Below are 17,669 nucleotides of genomic sequence, written 5' to 3' on the forward strand. Positions count from 1 at the left end.
ATTTAAATTCAGCTAACAGACTGTTCCATACAGATGATTCTTCCACGCTGAGCCATTTCTGGAGCAGAATGTGTAGATTTGGAATGGGGGACACTGACCCTCCAACACAAGCTCCAATTACCCTCTCCCCCCAAAAAGGAGCAAGAACATACCCTATACATATTTATTGTCAGAAATAAGTTGATGGGTTTTACCTGTTCTCGATGCCCACACTTGGCTGCCACTTGCAGTGATTGGAATGAAGAGGAGTGATTTCGGAGGGACAAGCAGAAGGACCATGCTGACTCCATAAGGATAGGGCCCTGCCCAGGGAGTACGGCAAGGACGAGACGAGGTCATCCGATACATTAGTTCCATACCTTGCCCCTTTCAAACCCTGTTTGAATTGGGATATAAATAGTCTCTGGACAGTAGGAATATGACTGGTTAAGTTTCTTCTTCTCGTCCAAATCCTGTAACATCCAGGGGAAGAAAGTGCTAGCACCGTGTGAAGGCCAAGCATGGAGCAACTTCCCATTCTTTCAGCTACGGCATTTCTTCTGTGGTCATGATGAACGGCAACAGCCCCTGGGGTTGTTACAGAGAGAGGGGCAGGCAGCTCATTATCTAGACTGGAATCTTCCTTGAAAGCTGTTGCATCCAAACAGCTCTGAGACAGGAGAAAAGAGAATGTCCACTTTGAAGGTGGTGCCGGCATTTCTCCCAAAACTGGTCTGTGGTGTCGAGAGTGCCGAGATGTAATCCCTGTTACGTCTGTCACAGGACTGGAGTCCAATTTTATGTGAAAAGAGATTGGGAAAACCGGGGTATCCAAGAAAGAGGATGGAGAGTTGTTGCTCAAGTCTAAAAAAGATATTTTGGTAGATCCTACAGGGTAAAGTGCCAAAGACTGAAAGCTGAACATCTTGGTACACCAACTGTCAGCCCAGCGTGAGTGTAAGTTCCTGTTAATGCAAGACAAAGCTTCCAATAGATTCTTAGATCTACGTTGGCTGTACCGCTCAGCCACTGGAAGAATTTCAGAAGAACATGGCAGTGGTTCTATGTTATGGATGCTTTTGGCAGGTGCCAGTAGTTTGCTAGCCAATGCAGACAGCTTGCTCAGCAATGCTGGTTCTTTGGTACATTTTCTACATTTCAAGCTGTTCAACAAACTGCACCTCTTGGCAGAGGGCCTTGGCATACGTACGAATCTCATGGCTATTTCCTTTTCCACTGTTGGTGGTTTATATGTAAAGTATAAAGATTTGAGGAGTGTATTTTCCTGGTTAGGGGGCATTTCTGAGGGAGTCTTCAAAAAAGTTGAACTTTTAATTTTTTTCATTTTTCTTACAGTTTCTACTTGATACGAAGTGGGAACTTTCTTGCACGTCCTTCCAGGCTGTCTTTTTAATGAAAGAGGTCCTCTTAATTTATTTGTAGTTCCAAAGGCACGGGGAATTCCACTATAGCTTAAATTAAGGTTCAGGTTTTCCATTTCTGAATCCTGAGCCTTCAAAAACTGTGAACTAATTGTATCAGGGGTAATCTTTGGCCTTTTGAGTTCTTGTAAAGTGCTATGTAGTTTATTTTCACTGCTTTTAAAAGCAAAAATCTCCTCTGAAGGACCTTCAAACTTTGTATTTCTTGCCATCACCAATTCAGCTGAAGAACCGCATAAAAGTTCGGAACTATCCAATATGCTTGGTTGCAGCGTGATTTTTGCTTTCACTTGGTATTCCGACTTCTTTTCTTGTTGTGCCTTGTCTGACAAATGTAGTTCCATCTCTTCATACTTTTTCTTTCGTTTAAGTGCCTGACATTTCTCCACTTGATCAAGTCTCTCTGAACCTAAAGCCTTATTTTCCTTGCAAACTGAATAACCTGGTATAGTGTCTTGACATCCTGTAGTTTTCTTTACATTATCTTTGCTCTGTGCATTTAATTTATAAGGCACACATACTTCATGGCAAACACAATTTGGTGATGATTCTTTGCAACTGTTTGATAGTATATTCATAGACGGATAAAGTGGGGGTGTTGTATTATATTGGAATTCTGGTGAAATTTCTGTGTCAGGTGCATCTTCAGTTTGACAGTCTTGCACAGTTTCTGGACGCAGACTGATACCTGCTAAGTGTGCAAGCTTTGTAGTATTTTTTCTTTCTTTTGAAAAATTTCGGTTAGATCTTGGGATTTCTTCAAAAACATTTTCATAATTCTCAGTACTGACAGGGACTGTTTTGCTACCAGATTCTTTTGAACCTTCTAACAAAGCCCATTGGAAATCTTCTCCATCAAGGAAAGAATGTATGGGCAACTTTTTTCTAGGAGCTATTTTGCTTTCAATCTTCTCCTTTACACATTCATTCTTAAACTTCCGTCCACAGTCACCACCTTCTGGTAGGGTTCCATACATGTCTTTCACAGCTAGAACATGTCGTGATTTGCTGTCAGAAAGGCTTTCTTCAAGGGTTTCTTTACCTTCTCTTCCACATCTGTTTTCTTGTTCTTTTAGTTCTGTTGTCTTCACCTGAATTAGATCACTGATGAAGCCCAAGCATCCTGAAGAGTCTGCATTTCTTATACCATTTAAAGAGTCAAAATCCACAACATTCTCTTTTATAGTTCCTTGAAAACCATCTTCCCTTACATATTTATGAACCAAGGGAGGCAGGTCATCAAATTTTTTAAACAGTTTCTCTTCACTTTGACTAGAGCCAATTGATATTTTAGTTTCTTCCACAGAAGTAGCCATAGATCGTAAACGAGTGTTTGGTGGTTTGTTTAAACTTTCTGGATGCTTGCTGCCTGGAATTGGGCCATTAAACTCGCTTTGATGTGCAAGAAACTGATTTTCCATTGGACAAAGGGTCTTTTCTGTTTTGGTAGCATGTCTTGTTTGAATATTCACATTGCTGAGTAATGGACAATCACAGGTTGAAGTGCTATACTCAGAAGGGTTAGCTGTGAGTGATGACACTTCTTTCTTCTCATATGTGCCTAGTTCTTTCATCTTCAGGCCTAATGGAGAGTTGCAAAATCCAAAATTATGAACACATTTTGTTTTGTTCAAATATCTGACTAATAGCTGTTCACTAGTCTTACTCCTCCAAATGCATTCAGGAGCCCTTGGAGAACTCACAGTTCTTATTTTATCAAATTCATCTGTCTGGAGAGCACACATGCTAATTTGTTCTCTTACCTCATCTTTGCCACAAATAATTTCACTGACATCTGTTACTTTATAAAGATCAAATTGTTTCACATTTCCAACCTTCATATTCTTATTTGAAACCTCATCTCCTACCAAGGTAGCAGTAGGCTCCTCTGCAGTATTAGTTGAGCAAAACATGTTTTTTGTTGTGGAAATGTCATTTATCCCATGCAGAGCTACATCTCTGTTGCCCAAGTAATCTTCAGAAGGAAGAGATCCACATGCCAAAGGGAAGTGATCTTCCAGAAAGACGATAGCCTTTTTACCATTACATCCAGGTGAAGCTTCTCCTTCCAAACTATCATGTTCTTCAATCTTCATCTCAACGTCAGCCTTAAAAGAATGATTGCTTGGGAGAGCATCGTCTATATGTGTACACCCTGATAAAGTAAAGGAAGTACTGGCAACTGTATGCTGGTCTTTTACACTCTGATTATGACAATGCCATGTGTCACTACGTTCATTTTCTAAACCAGTGTCCACACTTCCTATATTCCCTGCTAAAGACTTTTGGGATTTTTTTCTTGTCATATTATGTGCATCAAAAGTCTTGGGATTTATTGAAGACTCAAAATTGTCTCTATGAAGTACAAATTCAGCAACTTGTTCCTCTGTTGTCCCAGAAGCATCAGCTGATTCTTTTCCAGATAGACTATCCTGAGCCTTGTCCCTGCTTGCAACTTCATTAGTAGTACAAGGAAGACACTCATTACAGTGAGGTTCTCTTGATTTTTGTGCAACAGGAGGTAGAGTTACATTTAGTGTATAAATCAAATTAGTTTCTTTGCCAGCGGACAAAGTGTCATTACTATTGGCTTCTGTAGTGTCAACTAAACTGCCAACCAACTCTTCTGACTTTGTATTACTCTCAGATTCCTTTTCAAACAATTCTACCTCAGGTGACCCTTTTTCTACCTTAGTGGTATGGTCCAGACAGCTATGGCTACTGGGAGGACAAATTTTACTGTAGGCATTATAAATGCATACATCTGTCTGTCTAATTTCATGGGAACTAATGCTGTTCATGTCCTTCAATAATCTATTTTCTTTGGCACCATCCTTGCATAGGTCACTGACAGAGAATTGCCAGTGGTCCTTTTTCCACTTATCAACTTCTGATGGGACCATTTTTATGTTTTCTTTTGAGAAATCCTCACAAGATGAAGGAATAGAACTAAAAACTGAAGAATGACCATGCTCAGAATTAGCACCCTCTGGAGCTTCAGGCAAGCTACCAGCTTCAGCATTACATCCCACAGCAATTTTCCTTTGGGTTTCAGCAGCTTCTTCAAATTCAAAGCCGTAATATTTACCTATATTATCACTTTCTTCCCTACAATCAGTTTGAGCACTAGATAATTCTTTGTTGCTTACCACTGAGAGATGCTCTACTGGCATGGATGCATAGGTCCAATTTTCTACAAACCCAGTTCCATGCTCATAGTTAGTCTGACTTTCCATGTTTTCAGGAAGATACTTTTTTTGGGTTTCATTGATAATTTTATGCATTGCAGTACTATTGTTTTCTAGCAACGTATTTCTACAGTCCGGGTACCAGATGCTTTTCAGAACTGAACATAAACCTTCACAACTTTCTATGGAGAGCATTCTACCACTTTCTACTGATGACAATCTATCAAGTTCATTCTGTTTAGGTAGAGGAACAGTACAGAAGTCATGAGCATTGTTTTCTTCATCCTGCTGATAAGTCTGGCAATTAGCAAGTGATGTACTGAATTCATTAACAGGATTTTGTCTGGGTAACTTATCTTTTCTAGTCTCCAAAATAGATACAACATTGCCACCTGTTCTCAATGACATGTCAGTATAGGCTTTCAACCCATTATGTTCACTTATTTCTTGTGGTTCTGTGGTTGTTTCAATGTCCATTACTTTTAAAGGCTCTGAAAAATCTAACAAGCTGGTTTCTGAAACTCCAGCTCTGGCCATGACTGTGTCTACATCTGGACATTGATCGCTCTCACGTGGAAGACCTCGACTCACACTGTCATTCTGGTATTCTGCTTTACTAAATATCCTAGCCCCATCAGCCATCATACCTTGTACATCTTCAGTAGGCTTTGGCAGAGTTTCAGCTGTCACCTGAACATTTGCTTGGTTTTCTTCTGCATAAGAAAAATAACACAAATCAGCACCATACACTGAATGGAGAAGGCATTCAGCTTACTATGTTCCTCTTAGCATTATACACAATATTGTGTGTAGTCTTGGCTATCAGAACTTATTCAAAGTCAATTGAGAATTGATGCTAGCAATTCAAATACAAACCTTAAAAAAAGCAAACAACCAACCCCACCATAAACCAAAGATAACAAACTCAATCCTTTTCAATACACACATTCCACATGAGCAGGAAGCATCTGAAGACCTGTATTTTTCAAATTCCTCTAATATCAAACTAGGCACAATTGAGGTGTAAGTGTAGTAATAGCAAATATGTATATACTCCACTATGAAGCATAAGGAAATGCAAAACATCTGCTAATAACAACAAGAGCTTCTGCTTTGGGGTAAATAAGTACTCCAGGGAAGTAACTAAACCATATCTTTTACACAAAAGTTATTTACGAAAATGTCTATGCTATTCTTAAAAAGCAATGGATTAAGTTTTGATACTGTTCAAACTACACAGGGTAATAGCTTCTACTACAGAATAATGTAAATGAGCTCTCTTACAATCGCTCATCAATTTTAAATCACCAAAAAGGCATCTGTGAGAGAAGCAGGGGACAGATAGGGATGTAGAACTAAAAATGCACCTTTGTTCTTCAGAGATCCTGCTATTTCAGTGCAACAGCTTCTTGAAGACTTTGCCTTATGCTGGCTTATGTGAGGATTCTCCTGAAAAAGGACAGAAGTATCAGTGGAGTTTGATCAATTTGGCTGAAGCATTTTGCACATTTCAGGGACTGTACCTGCTCATCTAGGTTGGTTCTGTCAATAGGACAAACACCCTGAAGGCTCAGAGCACATCAGCCCTTGCACTAGTTCACAGAAGCACCTGCTATTCCTTTCTGGTCCTACCAACCAACAGCACCTCACCGTTACACAGTGATGCATCCAGAATAGATTTGTGTTTAGAAGCAGTAAAGTCTTCCCATGCAAGCAACTAAAATATAAGTGGCTTCAATGGAAATTGTTGCAAATGTGAGGGTCAGAAGAATAATCCAGTCTCCAAGTCTATCTCACATCCCCAAACCAGTCCTGCATGCCTCTGGTAAGGTGCACACCTTTGCTTTTATTTAGTAGAACTTGCCTTTTACCATTCATTTTCTTGGCTCAAAACCACATAAAACCAGGAACATGCAACCTAGGTCTGCTTTGGAAAAAAACAAAGAAGCAAATCATCAAAAACCTCACCACGAAGCTACCTGCACATTTCAAATATGTGAAAGGTCAACTAGGAAAACTGACTACGGAACACTTAATGATTTATATTTTCGTAACTCTTCAAATAAATCAAACAGTAATCAAAAAATAAGAGTTAAAACCACAAAGTATTTTGCTATTATGCAACATCCAGTAATAATTATAAATTGTGCACCTTATTTCCTGGCTGGTATACGTTCAGTCACAGTACCTTTTTTCTTCCTCATGTTTTTTTTGTGTTTGTGAAAACTTTTTACAACTTAAAGAAAACTGATCAAGAGTCACTAAAGATTTCAATTTTTAATAAAGAGTTTTGTGACTCTTCAGTTTTTAATAGAGTATTTGGCACATTTTCCAGCAAGTCTTTGCCTAGTACTGTTTTTATCATCAGTCTTTGCCAGAGGGGAGAAAAAACAAACCATGACCATGGGAGATTCTTGTTTTGAGAACATTAACAATGAACTCTTGCCTCATTACAAACGGTAATTCTAAAAATGAAGAGGAATCTTTAGTTTTAGATAGAAAACTTAAATGCTAAACTGCATCATTAAAACACTATGACCAGACTGAAATAACTATTAGTTAGTGATTAGTACCTTGACCAAGGATGGTTCCTGTGAAATGCACTGTACCACAGAACTTGGGCACTGCGTAAGAATGCTTTAGTCACCAGTTTTGTTCTTCATTGTTACATACCTGCCTCCTAACATTCCATCGGGATTTAGCAAATCTTGGTATTTTAAAATACTGTTGGCCTACTAAAATATACTCCCATTTTTCACTGGGCCTGTGATAACCTAAGTAATGACACACATGACAGAAAACATAAATAATAGGAAACCTAAAAGTCCTCTGCCTTGTCATTATAACCTTAAATGCAAAATACCACATTGGGATGATTTTTGCTGTTTGCTTACTTGTTTTGACCAATCCCCAGCCCCTTTGTCTTCTTGCTGGTATCCACCACCAGAACAGTCTAGTTCCCTAAAGTTTTGTCTTTTGTTTTTTTCATCCTCTTCAAGGTCTCCGTCCCTCAGTAACTCTTCAGGATGGGATTCTGCTGGCCCATGAGAAATCGCTCTGACCATATCATCCAGCTCCTCTGTCTTCTGGCAAAAGCCTTCTACCCCCGAAGTCCCGTGATGCTCAGACAACAGGCTGCTGCTACGCGCGGGCACAGGTGTTGATACATCAGCCTTTGCATCTAATCTAATGGTAGGCTCCGATACAGCCATCAGCTCCGTGGAGACGCTGGCTGGCAGTGCGGCGTAGAACTCCTCTGTTACACCGTTAACGGCAGAATCAAGGAGACATTCCACCCCAGCTGATAGCATCGGGGCAGCGGGAGGTCCGTTGTCTGGAGCTTTTCACGGCTTACCCTGAACATGAAAGGAACGTTAACTTAATACAAAGGAATAACCCAGAGATTAAGATAAAGGGCTCATCGTTCAAGATGCAAATGTGTGCGTAACGATGATACGCCCAGCTATTTTTCTTGAGAGGAACACCACCAACTCCTCCCGCACTACAACTAACACCCTCCGCAGCCGCCCGCGGGTCCAGGACCCGGGGCCAGCTCCCGCAGGCGCCTCCCTTGTTCCCTACCGGCCCCCGGGCGCCCCCCGGAGCCTCGGGCACCTCCAGGGCCCCGGCCCCGTGCTGGGGGCAGGCGAGGCGCCCCAGACACCCCCAGCCCGTCCCAGCCGGGCCCCCCCCCCCCCAGCGACCAACCCGCTGCCGCCCCCCGCTCCCGTTACCTGCTGCAGCCCCGCTCCGCTCCTCCCGCCCCCCCCCCTTCTGACCTCACTTCCCCATCCGGGCCGCGCGGCCGGGCACGCAGCCGTTGCTCCGGCCCCGCCTCCAGCCCCGCTCGGCGGCGGCCGGTACCTGACGCGTGCCGGGCCCCGGATGCGGAAGCGGCTCTGCGGTGCCTGGGGGCGGCGGCGCCCGGCGGGGGCTCGGCAGCGGCAGGTCAGCGCCCCGCCACTGGGGGGGGGGGGGGGCGGCGCGGGGCCCCCGCCCGTCTACCCCCGTCCCGTAGCGGCCGCCGGGCCGGGTGAGGAGCTGGGCCGCCGGCCCGCGCGCCCCCCGCCCGCCTCGGAGCTTCTTGCGGCGCCTCCGTAGCGGGGCCCTGAGCGCCCCGGGACGGGCTGGCCGGCAGCGGCCCTGCTCGCTGCGCGCCCGGCCGGGGAACGCAGTGCTGCGGCCCGGTGGTGCTTGTGTAGAGCTCCTTGGTCCTAGGGAGTTTGTTGGAACGATCCGGGCGCACGGCTTGTTCCTGCCCTGCCTGTGTGCCTCGTAACGGGGCTGGCAGCGTGCAGCCCCCACTCCGCTGTTCGGGAGGGCTGCTTCCCGGTTCCTCTGCACGCCTCGGTCTGATATAAGAGCCTCTGCGCGCTCTGTAAGAGCACATTTATAGCAAACATGCTTTAGAAGTAGAAAAACTTGTCTTGTAATTACGCGTCTGTAGTTGTTACCGAAGAAGGTCTCGTTACTGATAGTTCTCGATTTAAGTACGCTTCCAAAAAAAGCACGTTGTAGCTGTAAAGGCCCTCCGTCGAAATATGCTCTGCTTGCATTTCAAATAGCAGGAAGAAAAAACGCGGTCGTTGATGCAATTGAAGTGCTTAACGTGCCAAAACAGCAAGTGTTCGCTCGGCCTCATCTGGGCGAACAGCTGCCCTCTGCTGGCCGGAGCTGTGTGATGTGGAGTCAGCCAGCTGTGGAATCCAGCGCCCGTGAAAGACGCTGTGAGGAAGTGGGGGATCTCACTTGTGGCACAAGAGCACGCAGTACAGGGACGAAAACAGAAGATATAGTTGGCAGGGGGTGTGAGTCTGGGTGTTCACTTTGCTGCCTTTAACACAAGGTTAAGAATTTATCCTTGAAATGCAAAAGGTAGATCTTTAGACAGCGGTGCCAGCTCTCTGATAGCGGTGCTGGTAGAAGAGACGTAATTTCTAAGCTTTTAGTTTGAAGTTTATTAAACTGTGTAATGTGTCAGCCTTTCAGGTGTGGTGTTCTTGACCATGTGGTGACACAGCACCCTTTGTTCACACACAGTGTAGAGAATAATTTTGCAATAACAAGAGGTCCATGTTTTCATTTCCATATTAGATATGCAAGATGTCTTCAACTGTTTTTACTCAAAGCAGCTGAGAAGAACTGGAATTCAAGATGAGAACCAACAAGGTGTACAAGCTCGTCATACACAAGAAGGGTTTTGGAGGCAGTGGTTCGTATCTCGTGGCTCTTAACAGTGAGACCAGTACTTTCCTACTTATTTGAAATCAATGAACCGATTTGTCGATATTATTAACAAAACAGTGAAGGTGGAAGTTTGTTGTAGCAGTGTCACAAGACAGTGTAGGAGGCTGTTTTCTAATAGTAAGGTAGAATAAAACTACATGTATTTGTCAGAACAGAATGAAATTGGACCTGTAAAATAGAATTGCTTCATCCTATTTCTTTCCTTTTTGTTTTGTCACTTGTCTTTTAACGTTATATATTTCAGTCATTCTTAATTAACTGAGAGTTAATTAGGACATGTCAATGGTTATTTTGGCATGTAGGTAGGTATACGGTCAGAATTTATGTTGCTGGGAACTTAAAATATTATGTGATTGCTCTCTAGTTGTAGGGTTAAAATCACAGCATGTTACTAAAGCTTGCTAAGAAAATTCTATAGATGCCTATGCCTACTTTTCTGCTGGTGCTTGTGATACGAAAAATATAAAAGAAAATTCTGCTTGCCTAGTAAAGGCATGCTCCTTTGCCAAACACGTCTTTTGTGAAAGTCCTGTGATTTGAAAGTGGTTTTGGTCACAAGATTGTCCAGCCTGCAGTGGCTGCATAGAGGCTGTGTCATGTAGTGAATGTGGTGCATTAGTGGTGTGCTAATCCTGGTCTAGTGAATTTATATTGAGCAAGCTAGTGCGTATAAACGTGCAAGTATCTGTGTTTGCTATATATTCGTTAACTGTAGTTTTCTTCATTCTTTTATATCTTGAAGATGATGAATTGGTGGTGAATCCTAAAGTATTTCTTCAAATCAAGCTGGGAGATGTTGTGGAAATTGCACATCCCAACGACGAATATAGGTGAATTCTCTTTTTGCTGCTATTTATTAGTGGAGTGTGGTTAGAACATTGAAAGGGCATGTTCATGTGCAGCAGCTTCTAGGTTTAGAGGATAAATTTCTTGTAGAAAATTAGAGGATAAAATTCTCTTAGACTTGTATAACTTTGCTTCAGGAGACTACCATGGTTTTTTGTTTGTTTGTTTGTTTGTTTTTCTTCTGAATAAAAGTAAAGGGCTTAACTGTAGTGGGAGCTCTTCCTCCAAGTTTGTGCAATCCTCTGTGTTTGATGTTTGCTGACCTTTCACAGGGCAAGTAGCACCTGAATGTGGAAAGGTCGACTATGTCTATCTTATTTGTAGAGCAGCTGTTACATAATGATTACTCTTCCATTCTGTAGTATGTCCTAGGCAAAATTAAAGCTTCCTTGTTTGCTATAAAAACATAAGCCTTCATTGTGAAGCTGTTCATAGTGCAGCCTATATCTGAAGAGTAGGAGTATACTTGTATGATATTCTGAGATCTTGTGTGACTTACTTTCCCATTTAGAGTATCATCTTTTCTTACAGAGTACCTTATAGTTATAATAGGTATGAAGAACATCACAGGGTGTCAGGCAGAGGGGATGGTGTATTGAAGCTTTCCAGAAAATATTAACGTTTCTGTTTAGCCTATACCCAGCTCTTTGTTACTAAACAGTTTTAAAAGTGATTTAGCCGGAGTAGACTGTTGATGTCTCAACTCATCTACCTTTCTTCCTTCTTTCATGCTAGCCCCCTGCTCCTACAAGTGAAGTCACTGAAGGAAGATTTACAGAAAGGTAAAACTCTAGGCTCATGGTATGCATAGTAAAATCACAGACACTGTGTGATTGGACTGTATCTGTGATTGAGTACTGTGTATAGTTCAACTTTTTAAGAAGATCAGTGCTTTATCTAGTTAGGGATGGAAGGATTATCATTTTCACCAGAAAATGAATAGCCAACTTTAAATCTGCTTGTGGGTGAGTTAATGTGAGGTAGAGTTTGAAAAAAAAATAGCTTTAAATTTTTGTACCTGTATTCTCTGACTGGCTATGTGTCTTTTCTTCTTGCAGGAATTAGTTCAGACTAAACTTTTCACCTATCTCCCATGCTTTGATTTGAATGAATCTTAAATTGGGCAGTAGTTGAAAGAAGTTGTCTTTTGCTAAGAAACTGTCTTTTGCTTTCACACCAACCTTAATATATTGGTTTTGTACTTGCAAATCACCTGGAACCTTTTCCATAAGTTCTTTTCTCTGTCTTTTCTCATTTTTGTGGCAGAAACTATCAGTGTGGATCAGACTGTTGCACAGGTATTCCGGCTTCGGCCATACCAGGATGTCCATGTGAATGTTGTTGACCCAAAGGTATGTGGTTTTGAAACCTTTTTTCTATCTGTCCTGTCACTTAGCTCACACTGGGACTCTGTGAATTTCTATTTACAGTAGTGTTGTAATAAAGGTGCTTGTTTTTTTTTTGTTTTTTTTTTTTGTTTTTTTTTTTCAATTGAAATGTATTTTGTCCTTCTTTCTGAAGAAAATAAGGCTTGCACAATTGCACCATTTGTGTGTTTGTTATGGGACTTTCTTCTCTCCCCACCATCCCCACACTCTTCTTGAAGCCTGTGGACCTGCTTGATAGAGATTTAGAAATTTTAACTATATTTACACTCCAGAAATTCAAGATAGGCAAGCAGAGAGAAGGGAAACTGTAAGAGCCCCACTCAAAAGAAAAGCCATGGCATGGATTTGCACTATTTTGCACCAGAGGACCCTGTAAGAGAGGCATCTCTTGTAGATGTCCAACTAGCTAAGGAACTTCAGAGCTTACCTTCAGTATAAGACAAAAACTTGCAGAAAACTAGGTTTTCTTAATGGCATGAGTTATCTCATTTGTTCAGAGAGTTGTAGAACAGGTAGTCCTGGGGCTTTCTCTGGCCACCTCATGCACTGTCCTGCAGCTCACAGTAGTTCCAGCTGCACGCATAACTCTGGGGGTTTCTAATGGGAGGTTCTAATGGGGTTTCCTTTTTTGTCTTGCGTCTGTATTGACTTGCTCTAGAACAGCCCTCACTGTGGCATTGGGTTCTTAGCAGAACAGTTGAAGGGTGCTGTACGAGAAACAAACAGTAAAATCTAAGCACTTTCTTTCTTTTCCCAGGAGGTGACTTTGGACTTGGTAGAGCTGACTTTTAAAGATCAATATATTGGGCGTGGGGATATGTGGCGACTGAAGAAAAGTTTGGTAAGGAGTATGCTATCCTCATGTGTAGGGTTGAGGAGGTTACGTACATTTGTCTTTCCTTGCTGTAAAAGAAAATAAGCTTTTTACAAAATACAAAAACTGAGAACGGGACCAGTGTCAGCAACTCCTGAGGAATGTAAGCTTGGAGTGGGATGGTAGAATTGGAGAAATGTATGTAGATGTTACAAAAAAATGTGAGTTCTGTCTTGTTGTAGTGATGTTAATTACTAGCTTGGGTACTGAAAATGCTGCTGAGAGTTTTTTCTCATGTTCTGAATTTTACTGATTTACTACCTTTGGAAGGAATTAAATCCAGCTGTTTTTCAAGTAGAAGCATGCTAACGTATCCTTCCTTGGATGGTATTGCTTAATGATTATCAGATTTTTTTTTTTGTTTCTGCATCTCTGAAGAGCAGTGTTTGATTTTTCTAAGGGCAGTGAAATAGAGAAATGAACCCAATCAAATTTAGCAACTGTTAAAAACTATTTTCCATACTGCCTTGAAGAGGTTCTGGTTTAAATGTTTTGTTTGTTTGTTTTTATGGCAGAAGTCTTGTGTTTGAGCACGTTTTCCATTCTTTTGCAAATCTGTCTGCTCACTCCAAGCCTAATGCTCTTTTAACACCTGTAACTATTCTTTCTTAGGTCAGCACATGTGCATATGTCACCCAAAAGGTAGAATTTGCAGGTATCAGGTCAGTGCATTATGTGATTTATTCCTGGATATAGGAAAATATATAGAGTAACAGAAATCTATGCCCTACCTGGCAAGTATAAAGATAAATGCTTTAAATTTGGAAATATTTTTAACATTTCCATCAATAAGTAAAAAGAATATATTGTTAGTGAAAATCTACAGCTGTATTCCTCTGTGTGCATACTATTACTTTTGACTTCAGATCAATGATGAGAATCTTCTGTGAAAAGTCACTTACAGTTTATTGTTCTCTTAATCTTCTGCAGACTTCTCTCTGCAGCATGGGGTTGGGAAAGGCTTCTGTCTGATTTGGGGTGGAAGAAACTATTAATAGGACAGCCAAACACATTTGCTGCTTCTGGTGAATGACAATTTTCTGTTCACCTATCAGAATATTTCCCTCACTTCCCAAAAATTAGTAACAGTTCGGAAGAGGGTTGCTTCAGTTGCTGCTGAGATGACAAAAGTGACAAGCAAGTGTGCAGATGCAGCAGGGAACAGCTGATTGACATCTTTTGGATTAAAGTTCAGTTTTTATCCAAATAAACTTCTATTCTCCCTTCAAGTCATCCTTGAATGCATAATTTTGGTACATCCCCTGTTTACTCAAATGTGGATTCTGTGGTCTTCATGTTCACTCTAGTTAGTAAATATTATGCACTCTTTTTCTTCCAGGGCACAAGCAGGTGAACTGTGGGTTAAGAGTGAGAAAGTCACTTGTGGATACATCAGTGAAGATACCCGGGTAAGATTTCAGGGAGCAAAGGAAAGAAAGTTTTTCTTTGTGTGTGTGTTTTTTGTGTTTTCCCTTTGTTTTCTTCCCAAGTTTCTTGTAATTCTATCTTGCATGCTGATGTGTATGGATCATTTGAATGACTGTGTTGGAAGTTGAAAAATTGCAACAAATTCAGGAGAATGAATGATGAGTAAATTTCAATGTTTTTTTTTTCACTGGCAGCACTAGGAATTACTTGGGCTGTTGAAATGCCAGTTCCTTGGAGGGGAAGTATCTGATGATGCAGTGGGCCCAGTCATATGAGTTACTTGGTAGTAAAATTATGCATTTGTCGCTTTCGGTGAATGTACCTTGTTCAAAAAAGATCTTTCATTCCTCTGCAGGTGGTCTTCCGCTCCACTTCTGCCATGGTCTATATTTTTATCCAGATGAGCTGTGAAATGTGGGATTTTGATATCTATGGTACGTGGTTAACTGGCTTGCCTGATTTTGAATGGCAGGAGCTATCCTTTGTATTATAAAACTGCCGTTATGATGTATTTCTGCCACCATTAGAAAACTAAAACATTCTGCTTTTGGCTTAGACATTGCTCTGAAGTGTGCTATGGTGTCCTCTTAGACTGTTACTCACAGTGCCGTGCCTTTCTCTCTTGTGGCATTCCATAGTTTTCCTGTCCTTAACATACAGTCTGGGTTCCTTTATCTCAGTCACTAATTTATGGGGGCCAACTAACTACAAACCTTGGAAAAGTTTTCTGTGGATGCAAACATGTTTGGTGATGAGGGCAGAGGCAAGCCTATATGAATCCTGAAACCAGAAATAAATCGTACTGTGCAAAGAGGGTCTCGATGTTCTGTATTTCTCTTGACTTTGGCTTAGCCAGGATGGAAAAACACTGTTTTAGGCCAGGTGGAGCTAGCCAGAAGTATTTAAACTTCAGGAGTTGAGAATGAGCCACTAAACTATGTCATTGTCCTGTTTTTTTTTTTTTTTTTTTTTTTTTTTTTTTTTTTTGGCTTAATTTTTTAGCAGACCTCTCAGCCCTTCCCTTTGACCATGTGCTTAAGCATATGCAACTGGGCAACTATTCAAAGCTGAGCAGGGAATCAGTTGCGAATACTGTTCCTAAAAGATAGTACAGATGCTTACCCAGCGTGTTGCGAATGTGTTGGAAAAATGAATTTAAAGGTCAGGTCCTTTTGACAACTCAACAGTTTTGTTTACATCATCTGAAACAGTCCTGCTTTTTAATCTTCTATTGCTCTCTTGGCTTTAGTAATATTAGCATTCAGTGTGCACACACCAAGTTACCTTGCTGTGATTCTAATAAAAATAACTTGCCGAGAATCGCGGTGTTAAACATACCCCATAGTTGAAGTAATTGCTGTTTGTTTGATGCTTTGGGTGTGTTTACTTTGCAGGGGACTTGTACTTTGAGAAAGCTGTGAATGGTTTCCTTGCTGATCTCTTCACAAAATGGAAGGTAAATAGTTGCTTTGTTCATCCTGTTCTGAAAGAACAATTCAGTGCCATCTTAATGAACTCACTGGTCTGCCGCTTTGAGGAAGACCCAGGCTGTGTCAGGCAGTGGTAAGGTTTATGAGATGCCTCTTGGGCATCAAAAGAGTGGTTACTGCAGGTCTACAGGTAAATCATATGTGCCAAGTGGCTCCACTACTGATCTGTTGTATCTGCTGTGATGTTATCCTGCAATTGTTTTGGTTTTGTGGTGGGTTTGTGACTGGACTTCAGTCACTAAATGTGTAATACAGTTGTTTGTGGTTGTGCAGTGATGCACAAGTCTGTTTTACACAACCTTACTTGTTCCAGGATTCAGTTCTGAATGCTTTCATGGTATTATGTAGTTTGGTTAGTGTTGCTATAGTTTAGCATGGGGGGGTTCCAGGCTGTAGTGTATAAGCCACTGAGGATGTGCAAACTTCTTGGAAGTGAAGGTCTCTTAAAAAAAAATAAATAATAATAATAACAACGACAAAGCCTCCGTGTCTCTTACAGCTGAACAACAAAGACCCCTGTCTCATGACCTGGCTCAGAGCAAGGTACAATGGCTGTTAGCAGTCCTGCATTAGAGGAGAGGGCAGAATTGGTGACTGAAATCCTTTCAGCCACAGAACTGTGGAAAATGTCTTAGGCAGCAGGCTTCTGCAGACATAAATAAGAGAACCGTAGCAGTACTCACGGCAGATACAAAATCTGCATCCTATCTGCAATCTATGCAAAGGACAATTCATGATGGTCACGAGCAACAAGAGCAACAGATTTGTCCCTTTTTTAATTGTGCCCCTTTTTCATTTCCTCCATTGGAGAGTTGCTAGGAGCCCTGCGTGACATATCTCTAAGACGCCTGTTTTGCTTTTGGTACTAGCATACAGACTATTTTGGGTATGTGCCTGAGCATCCATGGGCTCACTCAGACCAAGGATTTTCAAGTTTTTCCGTTTGAGGGGATGGCCAGCATGCTCTTTTTAGCTCATTAATTCCATTGTGTGCATCAGCACTGGAGCTGTTCAGTGAGGTTTTAACATTTTATTTCTCTGGAATTGTTAGGGGCATCTCTGAGCAGTAGCAAAAAAGAATATCAAATTGCTGCAAGTGGCTATGTTTATGTATTCAAACAAATTGAGTCAACTGCATTTTTTTACACACACAAAAAAATCTTGTATCCTGGCAACTGCAGAGAGGAATTTCTTTAAAGAGTAGCTAAGGGTGCTTCTATTAAATACAATATAGCCTAGGAGAACAGAATTGTCAGGACAGAGTATTACGTTACTTCACAGAGGCATATGGGTGTATTCAGTACTTTTGCAGATGTATAAATACAGCAATCCACTTTTTTCTAGGTCCTAGGTGTGAGGGAAAGAGGGTGTTACTATATGTGAATCTAGATATATCCATGCATGGGTACACAGTTTTCTACTGAGCGTGATGTGTAAGGTTTTAATTTTTTCATGTATTCTTCCTGGACAGGAGAAGAATTGCAGCCATGAAGTGACAGTTGTTCTATTTTCTAGAACATTTTACGAAGCAAAATCTATAGGTAAGTAAATTATATATTTTCATGTTACTATTTTTAACCTTTCTCTTTCTCTCTTGAAAGGTTGTCACTGGCTGGCAGTGACTTTTTTCTGCTATTTTTTTTATGCCCGTGTCCTCCCAAGCACAGTGGATACACAGCCATTCTCCTGACAGTACTGCGGTGAAAACTATGCATGGAAGAATGTGGGAAAGTTTCTTCCTCCTACTCATGCTGTCATATTGTTTTAAAACCAATTTAAATACTGTG

At 41.3% G+C, this 17,669-nt stretch overlaps 2 protein-coding genes across 9 annotated transcripts in view; one reads left to right on the forward strand and one right to left on the reverse strand.

Moving 5' to 3' along the window:
• PRR14L (proline rich 14 like) overlaps positions 1-8,393 on the reverse strand; it is a 17,726-nt gene extending 9,333 nt beyond the window's left edge. The window contains exons 1-5 of one of the 2 annotated variants that reach the window (XM_035340228.1): positions 8,344-8,393; positions 7,504-7,965; positions 5,977-6,058; positions 5,257-5,322; positions 195-3,003 (exon numbers count right to left, since the gene is read on the reverse strand). In XM_035340228.1, coding sequence (XP_035196119.1) covers positions 195-3,003; positions 5,257-5,322; positions 5,977-6,058; positions 7,504-7,920 — 3,374 coding nt within the window. In that variant the 5' untranslated portion in view covers positions 7,921-7,965; positions 8,344-8,393. Of the gene's footprint in view, positions 1-194; positions 5,323-5,976; positions 6,059-7,503; positions 7,966-8,343 lie in introns of both variants that reach the window. The other variant, XM_035340227.1, reaches the window with a different exon arrangement.
• The window catches only part of DEPDC5 (DEP domain containing 5, GATOR1 subcomplex subunit), a 46,639-nt gene continuing 36,600 nt past the window's right edge, over positions 7,631-17,669 (forward strand). For 5 of the 7 annotated variants that reach the window (XM_035340229.1, XM_035340234.1, XM_035340235.1 and 2 more), the window contains exons 1-12: positions 8,422-8,557; positions 8,628-8,631; positions 9,702-9,821; positions 10,599-10,686; positions 11,438-11,484; positions 11,969-12,054; positions 12,848-12,931; positions 13,577-13,626; positions 14,304-14,373; positions 14,748-14,826; positions 15,787-15,848; positions 17,354-17,423. In XM_035340229.1, coding sequence (XP_035196120.1) covers positions 9,764-9,821; positions 10,599-10,686; positions 11,438-11,484; positions 11,969-12,054; positions 12,848-12,931; positions 13,577-13,626; positions 14,304-14,373; positions 14,748-14,826; positions 15,787-15,848; positions 17,354-17,423 — 694 coding nt within the window. In that variant the 5' untranslated portion in view covers positions 8,422-8,557; positions 8,628-8,631; positions 9,702-9,763. Of the gene's footprint in view, positions 7,767-8,421; positions 8,558-8,627; positions 8,632-9,701; positions 9,822-10,598; positions 10,687-11,437; positions 11,485-11,968; positions 12,055-12,847; positions 12,932-13,576; positions 13,627-14,303; positions 14,374-14,747; positions 14,827-15,786; positions 15,849-17,353; positions 17,424-17,669 lie in introns of those variants that run through there. The other 2 variants (XM_035340231.1, XM_035340230.1) reach the window with 2 other exon arrangements.

Source organism: Oxyura jamaicensis, chromosome 15, assembly GCF_011077185.1.
Source record: "Oxyura jamaicensis isolate SHBP4307 breed ruddy duck chromosome 15, BPBGC_Ojam_1.0, whole genome shotgun sequence".
NCBI lineage: Eukaryota > Metazoa > Chordata > Aves > Anseriformes > Anatidae > Oxyura > Oxyura jamaicensis.